The following is a 19,753-nucleotide window of genomic DNA, read 5'->3' as shown; positions in this document are numbered from 1 at the left end:
TGGCGAGGGTATGGTGACGATAAACCGAGGATAATAAAACACTTTTCCCAAAGATATTTTCCATGCATATCTTCATTTGGAAGGGCAATAAAAAACACATTTACCAAAGATATTTTACACGCACATCTTCAGCTGGAAGGATCTTAAAAAAACATTTTTCAAACAAAAATACCCAAACAGTTTGTAATTCGATCCAAGAATGAAACAAATGATAGCATCCCAGTGATCAATCTAAATGAAAGGTGATATATTTGAAAAGAATATCCTTTTTTTAACTATCCCTTTTCATCAGGTAACTTATGTTTTGTCAGTTAATGGTTACCTACTTCTTGTATTGCAGGTCCATCGTGTTGCATAGAGCTTCACATTATTGAGAAAACAACATACCTGGATGCATCTGGGTGAGTAGTTATAGTTCAGTGTAGATATCGAGGATGTCCAATAGAAATCTCTGCATCATGCAGAGTCGATTGTACGATTCCGACTATATGATGAGCATGTGTTTATGAATCGCTATCAAATGGTGATGATACCTGGTGGTCGTGAAAAAGTGAGCGTATCCTTCCCCACCGGTGGCACCCATCACAAACACATGCAAAGTCAAGTCAATTGTTCACCTGAAAAAAAAACACGGGAACATATGGAACAAGTAAAACATTGCATCGACATCATTTTTATCACTGATGTGATGGCAATGTATAACCGAAGGTCTTCGTGCCTTTTTGTATGTCTCAGTCCCCTCTGTAAAAGCATACTCTACATTGCAATCATTACAGCCAACTGTCCTTGCATCATAGAGTTATGACACAAACTGTTCCCTTTTCCTGAATATTCAAAATTGATTATTTGATTGGGTTTCCACCACCAGGGATGTGATCACTGGCTATCGGTTCAACGCCTCCAATGGAACTGCCGCAGTCGTTTTGACACCGGGCGAAACTTCAAATTTCACAAATGAAGTTAGCAATGGATTGCAGACATCTGACGTCCTCCGAGGACAAGGAATTGTGATATACCAAGGCTCCGTCCAGGGCCCAACGGACACGTTCAGTGTTGATTTCGTTGGGGATGTTCCAGAAACACGAAAACAAGCTGTGTTAACTGACATTGAAAAGGCATGGATCAACACCTTTCCTGGTAAATCTTAACCACTGTCTTGTCTTACTATTTGGTTATGACTGTATAGGAATTTGATAAATTTAATGATGTGATGATATTGAACGTACGTTTCTTTATCAATGTACACAGCCTTCCAGTCTTGGTTTGTCAGTTCCATAAGTAACAAACTGATTTTTAAAACAAACATTATTTTATCATAGTGTTTATGAAGATATTTGATGAAGTTTTATGTGGATATTAATATTATTCTAGTAAAACGTCTTTTCCACGATTTTATTATGTAATGTACCCGATATTTCTCTTCATTTGTAGAATGCGGATGTGTGTTTCGTGCAAATATTGTTAAAATGGATGAATTCTCAGGAGATTTTGGGTAAGTGATAAGTAAGCCCTGATACCAGCTGCCAGCAATTCTACATGTACAAGATTTATTCGTAAAACAGAGCTGTTGGTGTGGAGTTGTCTACCTTTTTACATTATGAAAAAGTAAGAATAAAATATTCATCTGGAAAAACATTTGAATTAAGGGATTACGGAATTGTTCTGATTCTGCAATGATTCTAATCTATTGTTTGGCTTTCTTAATCTGCATGTTCACCCTAATAAGTGTTTATGATAAAAATAATAATATCTAATAACATAATAAATATGTTTCAGTATCAAAGTGACCAGGATAAACTACAGGATGACGAAGGACGGACTCGTCCAGGACCCTAAAACAGTAACGCCTCCAACACGTCAGGTCTTCTACAACACAGTGCAGGGAGACGCCAGTGTCAACTCCATCTACTCTGGTGCAACACTCATCCCTTACAGCCAGCACCACAATGTGTTCCTGAGCAAGGTGGTGGACATGAGCAGTGACGAGGGGCAACAAGTCCTGGATCAGATCAGATCAACCTGGATAACATGGAGAAACACTTCTCCTGCAGGTGGGCATGGTGATGGCTTATGAGCGTGTACTTAAAACTGCTGTGTGAGACTCATTTGTATGACGTGTAAGGCTAAAACAAATAATAGTCTTGGTTCCCAGGCACCGCCTGCAACATCATAAAGAAAAAAAACACCCCCAAAATCCTTCATAATTCCAAGTCCAATGCTACGCTGTAGTCAAATTCTCTATTCCAGTATTTTACTCATCACGGAACACATTTATATCGGGAGGCCCTTTTCCAGGTTGATTGTACACATTGTTTATTTGGTTACACAACTGTTTATTTGTTTACATTCTAGTATGAACACCAGCCCCCAATTTTGTTTTTAAATTATAAAATTAATAAATAGACTTTCCCCACCGGCACTATATTTTCAAAAAACATTGCCTGAGAACCAATTCTTATATTTTTTAAGCGCAAGTGTAATTTAGACAACCCAATGAAGAATAAGTAAGGATGTTTTTATGTGGTATTTTATTTTCATTTTATTTATTTTATTTAAACCAGGTCACTAACATATGAATATTCTTCCGTCATGTGGCAACATTGTGTTCCTGACTTGTATACAGGGATATCCAATGAGTTTTTAAAAACATAGGTTCTCTTTCAATTATGATTTTGTTGTTTCAGTTCCCGAAAATCTGAAATTGGCTCCAGTCGAAATGAAGCTTCTAAGACCACTTATTTACTACACTCAGGATGGGTATGTTCTGTGTGGAACTGGAAAAATGGATTATACAAAGTAGACACAATTCATTGATAGCAACTTCTTCTTTAATTACTGTAAGGGCGACATTTTGGTATAGAAACTTATACCGTTGTCAAGCAAGGCTGAATGATGAACATGGTACAGAATATATATGGTAGGTGGAGGACTAACAGTAGAGGATTAACAGTAACAACAATTGCATACATGAGGGAGATTAACATGAGTAGGTTATGTGATAATAACAACAGAAGGATAATACTGTAACAACATGATGGACAATCTTGTATTCTGTTCCATGTTCATCATTCAGCCTAGGTTGACGACGGTATAAGTATATATACCGAAACATCGCCATTACAGTAAATAAAGAAGTTGTGATGCATTAATTGTGTCTACTTTGTCATCTGTTAACTTCTAATTAATGCCTATCAAACAATTCAAATAGATTATATTTTTTCAGAATATAACCTTCACAGTTTTCTGGTGTACAGCTTTAGCAGCTATAAAATATATGTACTGGTATATAATGAATATAAGTGTTTCAAAAGAAAACTTCCCATATATTACAAATAGTTCTTATGCAATTAAGATATCTTCATGACATAAATCTCTTTTATTTGCATATTTCTAATTTTTGATTAATTTACTTGTAGAAGACAACTGACCAAACTGGAGTATTTCGTCATATTGAATGGCACCAATGTCATTGGACCTCAACAACAGACAGACAGTGTCACCTTTACAGGGCCATTGTTCTGTGACTGTGAAGCAATTCCGGTTCCGTTTGTGGAGGTCAAAGGTCGCCTCTCTTCTGCACAGCTTCAGACCCTTGGTTTCAATCTCAATCCATCAGGTAAGCATTGAATTCTCTTCCATGAAACATGCATGAAGTGGATATTGAGATATTGTACACCACAGTTGTAAATCACAGCACCATTGCTTAGATATTTCGTTTGATATTTTATGAATGATTTGTTTGTTTGTTGTTTAATGCCGCACTAAGCAATATTCCAGCTATATGATGGCTGTCTGTAAATAATCGAGTCTGGACCGGAAATCCAATGATTGACATCATGAGCATTGATCCACGTAATTGGGATACGATGACATGCATCAACCAAGTCATCGAGTCTGACCACCCAATCCCATTAGTCACCTCTTTTGAAAAGCACAGTTGCCTTTTATGGCAAGCATGAGTTGCTGAAGACCTATGCTACCCCGGATCTTTATGGATCTTGTACACATATATGTATCAACTTACTCCTATGATTATTATGAATGCTGATTTATCAGCCAACATATGACACATGTCATGTGTCATGTTCCAGATGGATCAGCAGTCAGCAGCGAGATGTTTTACAATTCTAAAAAGTAGGTAGTAACATATCCTTTAACCAAACATAACCTTCTCTATTCCAAATAGTCAGTGTACTTATCACATACAAATAATAACTATATGTTATAATATCATTGAATGTCTCCCATTCCAATGTTAAATGCATCCAGTGATATATCCTGAAGTAATAAGTCAAGATCATGTTTGAAACAAATATGTTGCACTTTACAGCGAGCCAGTCACACGAGTTTACTACAGACCTCCCATATCTAACCCGGATGTAACATCAACTGCTATCAATCAGCAAAGGTTAAATCAAATATTAACCAATCAGAATCTTGAACAGCCTTCACTGCCAACAGAGAAGTCGTTTACCGTCAATATTGCTGGGCGTACAGGAAATAATAACAGAAACGCCATCATTCAGATCCTCAAAAACCTTTGGGGTAAGTACCTTTGATGTATTCACTGTAGCTGAAACCAGTCCATCTTCAAAGTAGCCTAATTAGAGTAGCGGTAGCCACTTAATGTAATAATTACCATACAGTTACTAAATGTTGAGATCCATAATTAATATCATGATAAAATGTTTTGTTTTGAATTTGTTGTTTCAGTGTCCTCCAATCATTCTATGTAATAATGTATATTTATCTGTCGCAGTTACAACCTTCAACGTCCCATCTGATTCCGTGTCTATTGATGTCAAGACCATTGATGAGAATTATGTCAGTTCAACAAGGTATGATACAAAACAGCCAATTGGTAATACTATTTGTGTACATTAATACATATAAGTACATTAAAGCATGGTGTTTGGCATTATTGGTTTGTTCGGATTATCGATATTAGTGTAAATTCAATATGCCGAGGCCATTCAGTGGTCCACAAACTGACATAACGATAGTTTGTTTTGTTGTTTGTTTGTTGTTTAACGCCGCACTCAGCAATATTCCAGCTTTATGATGGCGGTCTGTAAATAATTGAGTCTGGACCAGGCATACAGTGATTGATGTCATGGGCAACGATCCAAACAAATGGGATACAATGACATGCATCAACCAAGTCAGCGAGCCTGACCACCCAATCCCGTTAGTCGCCTCTTACGATAAGCATAGTCATCTTTCACAGCAAGCATGGGTTGCTGAAGACCTGTTCTTCCCGGATCTGGTAGAAATAACATTGGTGAAATTATATATTCCTGATGTTGCCCATGATATTTTACATCCATTCCTAACTTATTCACTATTTTCGTAGTTAAGAAATAGATTTGTTAAGGGAAACTATTCTTTTCCAGCAACGCACCCGTTACCCAGGTAACCTACGCAGTGGCCATCCAAGGAGCGGATTCACACTTGACACAGTTTGAAGGAGTGGACCCTGGGACGCTCGGCCAATATTTCAGATCTCTTGGGATTATTTTGGTTGAAGGAGATGTAGTCCGGGTACAGGGTAGAACCACACCTTCATCAGGAACAGGACAAACCGCTAATCCAACAACACCGACAGGCACGACCAACTTTGTCAACGTCATTGTCTTGAGGGGCAACGTCAGTGACAGCTATCGGGCAGCCGTAGAAAAACTTCTGCAGAATGCACTGAATAAAACCAAGAATGGTAAGCAACGGTCGGACATTGTCAGTGACTGAAAATCAGCAAATTTTGTAAAAATAATAAAAAAGATCTTCATATTCCTCATAACAAAACGAAATGCCCTGACTGCCTATATATATATATATATATATAGGCGTTGATACTGTCTCTAGATGATTTACTGTAAATCTGGGAATTAATGCATCTACAAATTAATACGACTGCTGACCCCTAGCCCAAAATGCAACTCAATATCAATCTTAGAATTATAGAACTCTTGACCCCAGCAGTGATAACTCACCTGATGTCTATTTTGTAATTCCTATTCTTTGACTGACATTGTTATATACTTGTTACAACTGCTGCTGAATAAACCAGCTTTGTGTTTATATTCAAGTTGGTATTTCCGCTATCCAAAGTGTGCAGTGAGGCCATCTTATTGTTGACAGTCATTTTGGAGACATAAATGCCAAAGGCTCGGCAAAAATAGATTAACAACTACGCGGTTGATATTTCCCATATTAAAAAAACAGTCGTGATGAATCCTCTATATATATGTAAATCAGATACAAACTTATGTACATCTTGTATTGCAGGTCCCTCGTGTTGTATACAGCTGTATGTCATTGAACAATCAACAATCTTTGATCCAAATGGGTGAGTAGGAAAAATGTCAAATATGCATTTCAGATACATGTAACAAGCCAGATCCCTAGACAACTTTTTGAGCAATTGAGTTTTTGCTCTTGGGTTTCTATTTTAATTGGGTTATTACATTTTTCATTTGGTAACCAAAAATTTTTTCACTCTCTATTCATCACTCTATTGGGTTTTTCCCAAAATTAGCGAACATTTTAAGATTTAAAAAAACTGAAATAATGTTTTAGATGTATATAACTGTTCTTAATATATAGGCTTGACTCGGAAAGTGAATTAGCTCGTAATTGTATTTCGGAAATTAGCTCCTTTGTACGCATGCTGAGAAAGCTTCATGTGGTATTTACACAAGCTGTTTTATAGATTTGAGTTTTCCATTTAATGCATGCGTTTCTGTACGCAAGTTAATTGAAAGTAATTGGGTTTTGAATAGTTCTGGGGGTATTTTACGCAAATATGCAGCTTTTCTGTAGCTCTGACAAGCAATCAGTCATTCAAGCACATTATCCTGAAGAAAATCTTTATCAAGACCTTGTTGTTCTCTTGCAGTGATGTCCTCACTAGTTATCGTTTTAACGCCACCAACAGCAGTGCGCCAGTCATGCTGACTCCCGAAGAAATTGCAAATTTCACATACGAAGTGAGCAATGGTTTACAGACATCTGACGTCCTCCGAGGACAAGGAATTGTGATATACCAAGGCCCCGTGCAGGGCCCAACGGACACGTATAGTGTTGATTTCGTTGGGGATGTTCCAGAAACACGAAAACAAGCTGTGTTAACTGATATAATAAAGGCATGGATGAACGCTTATCCAGGTAGGCACCCTACTATTGTAACGTATAGTTTGTTTGTATTACATGAACCATCGACTAATGCAAGGGATACATTTTATTGATGTTATCTATATATTTAGCAACACATCCTTTGCCTGTAATTAATGCTAACAATTATGTTTTGTTTGTAGACTGCAGATGTGAGTTTAATGCCGATGTTGTACGGACGGATGAATTCGGTGGAGATTTCGGGTATGTTATTATGTATCAATTCTGACACAATTCGTGTACTACGTTAACAATTGTACCTAGATTTCATGAACAAAGCCACAATGTGTTTGAAGTCAATATGAAACGTGCGCGTCGTTAATAATCAGGTGGATAATACTATTTTCTTCATAACACAGCGTCAAGGTAACCAGGGTATACTACACAATCACTAAGGATGGACTCGTCCAGGACCCTAAAACAGTAACGCCTCCAACACGTCAGGTCTTCTACAACACAGTGCAAGGGGGCGCCAGTGTCAACTCCATCTACTCCGGTGCCACACTCATCCCTTACAGCCAGCACCACGATGTGTTCCTGAGCAAGGTGGTGGACATGAGCAGTGACGAGGGGCAACAAGTCCTGGATCAGATCAGATCAACCTGGATCACATGGAGAAGCACTTCTCCCGCAGGTGGGCATGGTGATGGCTTATGAGCGTGTACTTAAAACTGCTGTGTGAGACTCATTTGTATGACGTGTAAGGCTAAAAAAAATAATAGTCTTGGTTCTCAGGCACCGCCTGCATCATCATAAAGAAAAAAAGCACCCCAAAAATCCTTTATTATTCCAAGTCCAATGGTACACTGTTGTCAAATTCTCTGTTCCAGTATTTTACTCATCACGGAACACATTTATGTAGGGAGGCCCTTTCCCAGGTTGATTGTACACATTGTTTAATTAGTTACAGAACTGTTTATTTGTTTACATAATAGTATGAACAACCCCCCCCCCCCCCCCCCCCCAAAAAAAAAAAGGAGGAAAAAAAAAAGACAAAAGAAGAAGAAGAATAATACTAAATAATAGATTCTGCCCCCACCGGCACTATATTTTCAAAAAACATTGCCTGAGAACCAATTCTTATATTTTTTAAGCCAAAGTGTAATTTAGACAACCCAATGAAGAATAAGTAAGGATGTTTTTATGTGGTATTTTATTTTTATTTAATTTACTTTCTTTAAACCAGGTCACTAACATATGAATATTCTTTCGTCATGTTGCAACATTGTGTTCCTGACTTGTATACAGGGATCAGTTCAAAACATAGGTTCTCTTTCAATTATGATTTTGTTGTTTCAGTTCCCGAAAATCTGAAATTGGCTCCAGTCGAAATCAAGCTTCTAAGACCACTTATTTACTACACTCAGGATGGGTATGTTCTGTGTGGAATTGGAAAAATGGATTATTCTTGACAAAGTAGACACAATTCATTGATAGCAACTTCTTTAATTACTGTAAGGGCGACATTTTGGTATAGAAACTTATACCGTTGTCAAGCAAGGCTGAATGATGAACATGGTACAGAATATATATGGTAGTTGGAGGACTAACAGTAGAGGATTAACAGTAACAAAAATTGCATACGTGAGGGAGATTAACATGAGTAGGTTTAATAATAACAACAGAAGGATAATACTGTAACAACATGATGGACAATCTTGTATTCTGTTCCATGTTCATCATTCAGCCTTGGTTGACGACGGTATAAGTATATATACCGAAACATCGCCATTACAGTAAATAAAGAAGTTGTGATGCATTAATTGTGTCTACTTTGTCATCTGTTAACTTCTAAGTAATGCCCATCAAACAATTCAAATAGATTATATTTTTTCAGAATATAACCTTCACAGTTTTCTGGTGTACAGCTTTAGTAGCTATAAAATATATGTACCGGTATATAATGAATTTTAGTGTTTCAAAAGAAAACTTCCCATATATTACAAATAGTTCTTATGCAATTAAGATATCATCATGTCATAAATCTCTTTTATTTGCATATTTCTAATTATCAATTAATTTACTTGTAGAAGACAACTGACCAAACTGGAGTATTTCGTCATATTGAATGGCACCAATGTCATTGGACCTCAACAGCAGACAGACAGTGTCACCTTTACAGGGCCATTGTTCTGTGACTGTGAAGCAATTCCGGTTCCGTTTGTGGAGGTCAAAGGTCGCCTCTCTTCTGCACAGCTTCAGACCCTTGGTTTCAATCTTAATCCATCAGGTAAGCATTGAATTCTCTTCCATGAAACATGCATGAAGTGGATATTGAGATATTGTAAACAACAGTTGTAAGTCACAGCACCATTGCTTAGATACTTCCTTTGATATTTCATGAATGATTTGTTTGTTTGTTGATTAAGGCCGCACTAAGCAATATTCCAGCTATATGACGTCGGTCAATAAATAATCGAGTCTGGCCCAGACAATCCAATGATTGACATCATGAGCATTGATCCACGTAATTGGGATACGATGACATGCATCAACCAAGTCATCGAGTCTGACCACTCAAATCCCATTAGTCGCCTCTTGACAAGCACAGTCACCTTTTATGGCAAGCATGAGTTGCTGAAGACCTATGCTACCCCGGATCTTTATGGATCTTTTGGTTGAAGATGTTACTGTGTGTGTACACATATATGTATCAACTTACTCCAAAGATTATTATGAATGCTGATTTATCAGCCAACATATGACACATGTCATGTGTCATGTTTCAGATGGATCAGCAGTCAGCAGCGAGATGTTTTTCAATTCCAAAAAGTAAGTAGTAACATATACTTTAACCAAACATAACCTTCTCTATTCCAAATAGTCAGTGTACTTATCACATACAAATAATAACTATATGTTATAATATCATTGAATGTCTCCCATTCCAATGTTAAATGCATCCAGTGATATATCCTGAAGTAATAAGTCAAGATCATGTTTGAAACAAATATGTTGCACTTTACAGCGAGCCAGTCACACGAGTTTACTACAGACCTCCCATATCTAACCCGGATGTAACATCAACTGCTATCAATCAGCAAAGGTTAAATCAAATATTAACCAATCAGAATCTTGAACAGCCTTCACTGCCAACAGAGAAGTCGTTTACCGTCAATATTGCTGGGCGTACAGGAAATAATAACAGAAACGCCATCATTCAGATCCTCAAAAACCTTTGGGGTAAGTACCTTTGATGTATTCACTGTAGCTGAAACCAGTCCATCTTCAAAGTAGCCTAATTAGAGTAGCGGTAGCCACTTAATGTAATAATTACCATACAGTTACTAAATGTTGAGATCCATTATTAATATCATGATAAAATGTTTTGTTTTGAATTTGTTGTTTCGATGTCCTGCAATCATTCTATGTAATAATGTATATTTATCTGTCGCAGTTACAACCTTCAACGTCCCATCTGATTCCGTGTCTATTGATGTCAAGACCATTGATGAGAACTACGTCAGTTCAACAAGGTATGATACAAAACAGCCAATTGGTAATACTATTTGTGTACTTTATCACATATAGGTAAATTAAAGCATGGTGTTTGGCATTATTGGTTTGTTCGGATTATCGATATTAGTGTAAATTCAATATGCCGAGGCCATTCAGTGGTCCACAAACTGACATATCGATAGTTTGTTTTGTTGTTTGTTTGTTGTTTAATGCCGCACTCAGCAATATTCCAGCTTTATGATGGAGGTCTGTAAATAATTGAGTCAGGACCAGGCATACAGTGATTGATGTCATGAGCAACGATCCACGCAAATGGGATACAATGACATGCATGAACCGAGTCAGCGAGCCTGACTACCCAATCCTGTTAGTCGCCTCTTACGATAAGCATAGTCATCTTTCACAGCAAGCATGGGTTGCTGAAGACCTGTTCTTCCCGGATCTTCCCGGATCTGGTAGAAATAACATTGGTGAAATTATATATTCCTGATGTTGCCCATGATATTTTACATCCATTCCTAACTTTTTTACTATTTTCGTAGTTAAGAAATAGATTTGTTAAGGGAAACTATTCTTTTCCAGCAACGCACCCGTTACCCAAGTAACCTACACAGTGGCCATCCAAGGAGTGGATTCACACTTGACACAGTTTGAAGGAGTTGACCCTGGGACGCTCGACCAATATTTCAGATCTCTTGGGATTATTTTGGTTGAAGGAGATGTAGTCCAGGTACAGGGTAGAACCACACCTTCGTCAGGAACAGGACAAACCGCTAATCCAACAACACCGACAGGCACGACCAACACTGTCAACGTCATTGTCTTGAGGGGCAACGTCAGTGACAGCTATCGGGCAGCCGTAGAAGAACTTCTGCAGAATGCACTGAATAAAACCAAGAATGGTAAGTAACGGTCGGACATTGTCAGCAAATCTTGAAAAAATAATAAAAAAGATCTTCATATTCCTCATAACAAAACGAAATGCCCTGACTGCCTATATATATATATAGGCGTTGATACTGCCTCTAGATGATTTACTGTAAATCTGGGAATTAATGCATCTACAAATTAATACGACTGCTGACCCCTAGCCCAAAATGCAACTCAATAACAATCTTAGAATTATAGAACTCTTGACCCCAGCAGTGATAACTCACCTGATGTCTATTCTGTAATTCCTATTCTTTGACTGACATTGTTATATACTTGTTACAATTGCTGCTCAATAAACCAGCTTTGTGTTTATATTCAAGTTGGTATTTCCGCTATCCAAAGTGTGCAGTGAGGCCATCTTATTGCGGATAGTTATTTTGGAGACATAAATGCCAAAGGCTCGGCAAAAACAGATTAACAACTACTCGGTTGATATTTCCCATATCAAAAAACAGCCGTGATGAATCCTCTCTATATACAGTAAAGTACGGTTATAACGAACTCAAAGGGACTACTAATTTTAGTTCGTTAAAACCGTAGTTCGTTATAAACATATATACAGCATAACTACAGCAAATAGTCTGGACCAAAAATTAAGTTCGTTATATCCGTCAGTTCGTTATAAGCGTGTTCGTTATAACCGTAGTTTACTGTATGTAAATCAGATACAAACTTATGTACTTCTTGTATTGCAGGTCCCTCGTGTTGTATACAGCTGTATGTCATTGAACAATCAACAATCTTTGATCCAAACGGGTGAGTAGGACTTTTTGAGCATTTGAGTTTTTGCTCTGGGGTTTCTATTTTAATTGGGTTATTACATTTTTCATTTGGTAACCAACATTTTTTCACTCATCTATTCATCACTCTATTGTTTTTTTCCCAAAATTAGCGAACATTTTAAGATTTAAAAAAACTGAAATAATGTTTTAGATGTATATAACTGTTCTTAATATATAGGCTTGACTCGGAAAGTGAAATAGCTCGTAATTGTATTTCGGAAATTAGCTCCTTTGTACGCATGCTGAGAAAGCTTCATTGGGTATTTACACAAGCTGTTTTATACATTTGAGTTTTTCATTTAATGCATGCGTTTCTGTACGCAAGTTAATTGAAAGTAATTGGGTTTTGAATAGTTCTGGGGGTATTTTACGCAAATATGCAGCTTTTCTGTAGCTCTGACAAGCAATCAGTCATTCAAGCACATTATCCTGAAGAAAATCTTTATCAAGACCTTGTTGTTCTCTTGCAGTGATGTCCTCACTAGTTATCGTTTTAACGCCACCAACAGCAGTGCGCCAGTCATGCTGACTCCCGAAGAAATTGCAAATTTCACATACGAAGTGAGCAATGGTTTACAGACATCTGACGTCCTCCGAGGACAAGGAATTGTGATATACCAAGGCCCCGTGCAGGGCCCAACGGACACGTATAGTGTTGATTTCGTTGGGGATGTTCCAGAAACACGAAAACAAGCTGTGTTAACTGATATAATAAAGGCATGGATGAACGCTTATCCAGGTAGGCACCCTACTATTGTAACGTATAGTTTGTTTGTATTACATGAACCATCGACTAATGCAAAGGATACATTTTATTAATGCTATTTATATATTTAGCAACACATCCTTTGCCTGTAATTAATGATAACAATTATGTTTTGTTTGTAGACTGCAGATGTGAGTTTAATGCCGATGTTGTACGGACGGATGAATTCGCAGGAGATTTCGGGTATGTTATTATGTATCAATTCTGACACGATTCGTGTACTACGTTAACAATTGTACCTAGATTTCATGAACAAAGCCACAATGTGTTTGAAGTCAATATGAAACGTGCACGTCGTTTATAATCAGGTGGATAATACTATTTTCTTCATAACACAGCATCAAGATAACCAGGGTATACTACACAGTCACAAAGGACGGACAAGTCCAGGACCCTAAAACAGTAACGCCTCCAACACGTCAGGTCTTCTACAACACAGTGCAGGGAGACGCCAGTGTCAACTCCATCTACTCCGGTGCCACACTCATCCCTTACAGCCAGCACCACAATGTGTTCCTGAGCAAGGTGGTGGACATGAGCAGTGATGAGGGGCAACAAGTCCTGGATCAGATCAGATCAACCTGGATCACATGGAGAAGCACTTCTCCCGCAGGTGGGCATGGTGATGGCTTGTGCATGTGCTTGTCCTTGTGTACTAGAAGACTCATGTGATTAATTTTGTCCCCGATGAATTGCAAAATAAGGTATTTTTTTAAGATATTGGACTTAAATCATTTGCCAAAATCTAATAGATATTTTGTTTATGTATGTACCAGTATGGGTGGCTGATTTTATGAAACACTATTATTATCATTATCATTATCATAATTGGGGATATGGGTGGGCCAGTTGTAAAAGGATTCGCATTGAGTAGCTTCCCTTAGGGGTACCTTGATCCTGAATTTGAATCACAGATTCGCCAAATCGCCTTACCCCCAGGGTGTGTTAGAGTGGTAAACGTCTACACGTTGATTTTGAGCTACTACTGCTGCTGCTACTACTACTGCTGCTACTACTGTTATTATTATTATTATTATTATTATTATTATTATTTCTTGCTATTCTATTCACATCATGTTTCAGTGCCTGAAAACCTAAGACAGGCTCCCGTCGAAATCAGGCTTTTGAGACCTTCGATTTACTACACACAGGATGGGTAAGTACAATTTAACATGTGTTTTACGCAATGTTATAGGACAGCTTAATGCACTTATTCAAATGAAGGGTCGCAAGTTTATCACATGGATAATTATATAGTCATATGGAAGAGGAATATTGTACGCGTTTCGTGCACGACCAGGGATTATATACGTAAGCGAGAGAGAGAGAGACCACGGTTTATGATCGTGACATGCTTGTGTAGTGGCAATAAAATTTTCGAGTCCCGCGATTTGATTCGAACCACGGACCTTCTGATAAGAGGTTAACCCCGTCAGCAAGCTGACAAGGTAAGGATGTCACCTGTGGGACGACTCCACGCCCCGCTACAAATGCAAAGGTGCTCCCCAACTACAAAGTTCAGCTTCAAAGAATAGAAAAATATCTGTATATCTCAATAACATTGTTGAAGGTCCCAATAATGTAATGTTCTTCGTCCAATATTCTACTTCTGATTGAAGGTCTATGGGTAGTACTCATAGCTTAAGGAGTCATACAGATTATTGAGGTTTATTTTATTGAAACGCGCATATATATTTATATATATTAACAAGTTATTGAACCTTATATTGAATACATTCTGTTTCAGGAGGCAACTGACGAAACTGGAGTATTTTGTTATTTTGAATGGCACCACTGTCATTGGACCTCAGCCACAGACAGACAGTGTCACCTTTACTGGGCCATTGTTCTGTGACTGTAACGCAATTCCGGTTCCGTTCATAGAAGTCAAAGGTCGCCTGTCGCCTGATGAACTTAAGACCCTTGGATCTACTCTCAATCCCTCAGGTTGGAGTCACAGACATTATAAGGACATGTGTACCGAATATGACTCGATGTGATGGATTGTATGCAATAAAATATTCAGATGATCGTCGACTGTACAATAATTAATGGAAATTTATTATGATTATGGAAAGAGTTTTGTAGCTTAGATTAACATAAGTATCGAACTATCGAGGTCATAGATTGTAAATAATAAAAAAAACTTGTTTAATTTTGCTCTCTTTGAAATAGATTTTATTTTGTTTCAGTTGGATTGGTCACAATGAGTGAAATGTTCATCAGTTCCAACAAGTGAGTTTAAATATTGTATATCGCTGTGTATATGGAGTTTTTCGTACCTAGAATTAGGGGGCTTTCAAGTGGGGGTTGTCGTCTTATACACAGGGTTGAAGAGTTTTGATGTTTTCTCCCCAACACAAAGACATTACTGTGAGCACGTAACACCAGAAATACCATGTCAACAAATATTTGACACTATCAAGATATACAATTTGTAGCCATGCCTGTACATGCAATTACGTGTACTATGTCATGTTAAAATAAGCGCATTCATGTCGAAACAGTATGAAGTAAGTATTCTCATGATTGTAGATGAATAACGCCGACACCATAGAAAAATAAGACTCAGTTATCCCATAGGAAACAGATTTTGTTGGTCGTAAAAGCAAAATAGCATTGACATTTTTTGGAAATGATCTCTAAATTTAGTGATGACCCGGGCGTTCCCAAAAGGTAAGCATGCCCTATCTGTAGAATGAAACATGAATAATGTTTTTAATGAAATAATATACGAAATGCTTACAGCGAGCCAGTGACACGAGTGTACTACAGACCCCCCATATCAGGCCCAGATGTCACATCAACAGCTGTCAGTCAGCAGACTCTGAATCAAATATTAACCAACTGGAATCTGGAACAGCCTACAATGCCGACAGAAAAGTCCTTTGCGCTGAACTTTGCCGGTCGTATTGGCGACAATGACAGAAGTGCCATCCAACGAACAATCCGAAATCTTTGGGGTAAGTTGATGTTTATGCACATGTAACTTTCTTCCTCATATGCACTGCAAGTGTTATCGTGGAAAGTGAGTTAGTATGGTTTTATGCCGCTTTAAGCAATATTCAAGAAATATCACGATGGCGGGCACCTTAATGGGAAACCGTACCTGCGCCTTTGGCGTGAGAAGCAAGCGCTTTAATTCTTGTGGAAAGAATCATTTACTTAATTGCCCTTGGTACAAGTAACATTTGACAATTTGGTTTCATAGTACTGGTACATCACATCTTACATTGAATTATAACTTTACCATATCCTTATTTTTTGTTAATTGCTTATTATGTTTTGTTTGCATGAGCGAGTATGGTTTTACTCGCTGTACCAATGTTCGAAATCGAACCGGGCCTTCGGCGAGGCGAGCATATGTTTTGCTCTTAAGCTAACCACAATTCAATTCGCAAATAAATGATTATGAATAACTCCAAAAGGCTGATTGCCCAATCCACTTATAGCATACCACACCAGACAAAACTAGAGATGGCTAAATATTATTTAGACTATAACCACATGTCTTTCAGTTGACAATACAATTATTCACGTTAATATGTAGGGCTGGGACGAGTCTAAATTTACTACTCGGGTACCCACCCATCTATTACCTGACCCTACCCAGGTACCCTCTAGAGGTGTCAAGAGATGTCCGATTGTGAAACCTGGCGAAATGTATTTAGATACACGTATAAAACGATCAGGTCATGCATACACTGAAGTTGACTGAAGTCTTATCTTTATTCAAACATATAAAAGTCAGAATGAATGCGTCCATAGTCAGAGAGAAATGCGAACATTAGTGACTTGTAGTGTAACCAAAGAGTTTTGGATAATTGTTGTCACTAAACAGTATATCACGTGACTAACCACGGGTCCGGGTAGTGCTGTAGGTACCCGGGTGCTACTCAGTACCCACCCGACCCGAGTACCCGAGTTACCTGTCCCAGCCCTATTAAAATGGTTTATATTTTTCAGGTACTACATTCAACATCTCAGCCAACCGTCTGAGTGTTGATATAAAGAGTATGGATGATAGTTACGTCAGCTCAACAAGGTAACATCTTGACAATGGTATTCTGTCGTATTAATTTCATTTTAATGTTTTACCTTGTATCTAATGTTATGGCTACCATGAGCAATATCATACGTTTGGCAGCAAGGTCGTGTTTATTCTACCAAAATGAATCTTTATGACTTACATATTTACCGCACTGGTGGCGTAACACGTCACACTCACCCATCCCCTCCATTATTCAAGAATAAAAATGTCTTCATGCGATAAGAACATTGACCAATGTCGTTTTGAACAACTTTCTACGACTGGATACTGCATGGATACAGCTGCTTGATAGCTTCATGAATTTCCACCATACCACATACCACCATCCTTCTATTTCTTTGACAACACCAAAAGAATGATTCTGAGACGTTAACTCGCGACAGGTGATACAAATATGGAAGGCAAAACTGCTCTCATTCTTATTATTCTTGGGTGGAGGTCTTCAATCTGTTTGTAGATCTGTTGTGAATCTGTTTATAAACAGGGCAACATTTTAAACCGATACTCTTTTACAGCAACACACCTGTGACCCGGGTCATCTACACAGTAACCATACAAGGAGCGGACTCTCGCTGGACACAGTTTGAAGGCGTCGACCCTGGCACGCTAGGCCAATATTTCAGATCTAACGGCTTCACCTTGGTTGAAGGAAATGTAGAAAGAACCACACAGACAACCTCAGGAACAGGATCGACGGCCACAACACCATCCCCGACAGACACGACCAACCTGGATAGCGTTATCTATCTGACTGGCGACATCAGCAACAACAATCAGGCTGCTATGGAGGAAATCTTGAAGAATGCTCTGAATAAAACAAAGAACGGTAAACAGATCAATAAAGATTGTTATTACATCCATATGGGTTTCATGTTTATGTACATACTTATATAACTCTGCAGGGGTGAATAATAAAAATGTTTAGAAAGCATGCATTCTTCCATCTTCCCAAGGCAAGGGAGTTAATAGACTTTAAAAGTCCAGTTTCCACCCTTGCCAAACTAGGCTGGAATTCCTGGGCTCGACCGTAGCCCACCAGTGGTTATTACGAGTTATGTCCCTTCTAAGCCTCTTATATGGACCAATCAGATTCCACCTCTCGTATCACTTGCATTTGCTTCAAACAAAATGGCGGCGCCCAGTCAAAATGATCTGATCGACTTTCAAGATCTATATTGTGATAAAACAGGTTTTACATAGCGAAGTGCATTAAATCACGTGAGCACCTTGATTAAAAGCATGAACAGACTTTGAAAATATCTGTTGACAACAAGTTGGCAGTGCATATGCCTAGCAAATCCTGCAATCGACAGAAATCAGCATGACATTTTACAAACCGGATTTCGATTTCGGTGCGCGATTTTGATTGGACTATGCATAGACTCGTTAGTCCAGCCAAAATGTAACTCCATAATATCAGCCTAGTTTGGCAAGGGTGGAAACTGGACTTTTATAGTCAGTTAACTCACTTGCCTCGGGAAGATGGCATTCTTCTGGGGGGAAAAATTCGATGAGTACTATTTATTCATGAAAAAGTTAGAAACACTATTCAGTATATTAATATTTTGATAGCCTTGTATTGGTACTTGTATTGGTATCGATCGGTTCATAATGATTGTTAGTGAGTAAATACATGCATTGTTTTTTATACAAAATAACACAAATAACTTTATTATTCCAGGGCCTGCTTGTTGCATAGAGCTACATATCACTGACAAGACAAACTACTTGGACACTGCAGGGTAAGTAATGTTATGCATCAATAGATCAGAAAATATTGCAACAAAGTTTAGTCCCTTCATTGTGTTAGGAAAGTATGAGTAAAGTTAAAAATACTTTTCCTTCATGAACAGAAACATCATCACTGCCTACCGGTATAACGCCACCAATGGAAGTACTCCCATCGTCTTGACGCCCACAGAAAAAGACAATTTCACCAGAGAGGTGAACAACGAACTCCAGACATCGGGACTCTTCCGAGGACAAGGCATACAAGTATACCAAGGCTCCATACAAGCTCCCACAAGCACATACACTGTTGATTTCGTAGGCGAAATGACCCGAGCTGAACGAGGAGCCGTTATAACTAATATCGAGAAAGCATGGCGTAGCACTAATCCCGGTGAGTGTATTGACAGTGAACATATCTTAATAAATAAGGGCTCATAAAAGTGGTCAATAGTAGTGTAAGTGTTTAAACAATGTGCTGTGCACAGTTCTGCCCTCAGCCGTCTCGGATCCGCTTCTTTTGAGGTCGAGTCTCAGATTGGCAATACAATTGAATATCAGCATCTTACCCATTCTGGCTCGTTTTACCAAAGTGGCGCCAAGGGGATTCCAGTTTAGAAGTGGTCCCCAACAACATATTGTGGTGACCAAGTGGATTGGGTAGACCCTGACGTTGTTCACAATCGATCACTGGTTTGTCTGGTCCAGATTCGATTATTGACAGGTCACTCAATTTTTGCTGAGTATGGCATTAAATGACAAACAAGCGAACACCAAAGTGGTCTGGGTTCTTTGTTACTTTGTCCTTCTTGTCCACATTAAGCTAACAGTGGCCTGACAGTGCAAGTACAGAACAAGTGTATG

General features: G+C 38.3%; 1 protein-coding gene across 3 annotated transcripts in view; it reads left to right on the top strand.

Annotated features, from left to right (window-relative positions):
- Positions 1–19,753, top strand: part of LOC139480469 (uncharacterized) — a 59,068-nt gene that overhangs the window by 23,554 nt on the left and 15,761 nt on the right. For 2 of the 3 annotated variants that reach the window (XM_071263554.1, XM_071263553.1), the window contains exons 36-67: positions 341–401; positions 869–1,137; positions 1,432–1,492; positions 1,777–2,051; positions 2,685–2,757; positions 3,417–3,616; positions 4,092–4,134; positions 4,331–4,545; positions 4,760–4,838; positions 5,394–5,713; positions 6,286–6,346; positions 6,896–7,164; positions 7,314–7,374; positions 7,530–7,804; positions 8,470–8,542; positions 9,201–9,400; positions 9,900–9,942; positions 10,139–10,353; positions 10,568–10,646; positions 11,212–11,531; positions 12,258–12,318; positions 12,815–13,083; positions 13,233–13,293; positions 13,449–13,723; positions 14,194–14,266; positions 14,858–15,057; positions 15,303–15,345; positions 15,859–16,073; positions 17,077–17,155; positions 17,677–17,987; positions 18,843–18,903; positions 19,015–19,283. In XM_071263554.1, coding sequence (XP_071119655.1) covers positions 341–401; positions 869–1,137; positions 1,432–1,492; positions 1,777–2,051; positions 2,685–2,757; positions 3,417–3,616; positions 4,092–4,134; positions 4,331–4,545; positions 4,760–4,838; positions 5,394–5,713; positions 6,286–6,346; positions 6,896–7,164; positions 7,314–7,374; positions 7,530–7,804; positions 8,470–8,542; positions 9,201–9,400; positions 9,900–9,942; positions 10,139–10,353; positions 10,568–10,646; positions 11,212–11,531; positions 12,258–12,318; positions 12,815–13,083; positions 13,233–13,293; positions 13,449–13,723; positions 14,194–14,266; positions 14,858–15,057; positions 15,303–15,345; positions 15,859–16,073; positions 17,077–17,155; positions 17,677–17,987; positions 18,843–18,903; positions 19,015–19,283 — 5,109 coding nt within the window. The remainder of the gene's footprint in view (positions 1–340; positions 402–868; positions 1,138–1,431; positions 1,493–1,776; positions 2,052–2,684; positions 2,758–3,416; positions 3,617–4,091; positions 4,135–4,330; positions 4,546–4,759; positions 4,839–5,393; positions 5,714–6,285; positions 6,347–6,895; positions 7,165–7,313; positions 7,375–7,529; positions 7,805–8,469; positions 8,543–9,200; positions 9,401–9,899; positions 9,943–10,138; positions 10,354–10,567; positions 10,647–11,211; positions 11,532–12,257; positions 12,319–12,814; positions 13,084–13,232; positions 13,294–13,448; positions 13,724–14,193; positions 14,267–14,857; positions 15,058–15,302; positions 15,346–15,858; positions 16,074–17,076; positions 17,156–17,676; positions 17,988–18,842; positions 18,904–19,014; positions 19,284–19,753) is intronic. The other variant, XM_071263555.1, reaches the window with a different exon arrangement.

Source organism: Haliotis cracherodii, unplaced genomic scaffold (assembly GCF_022045235.1).
Source record: "Haliotis cracherodii isolate W230 unplaced genomic scaffold, xgHalCrac1.p SCAF_4, whole genome shotgun sequence".
Classification (NCBI taxonomy): Eukaryota; Metazoa; Mollusca; class Gastropoda; order Lepetellida; family Haliotidae; genus Haliotis; species Haliotis cracherodii.
The sequence above is the reverse complement of the archived record's forward strand: the minus strand, read 5'-3'. Positions and strand labels throughout refer to the sequence as shown.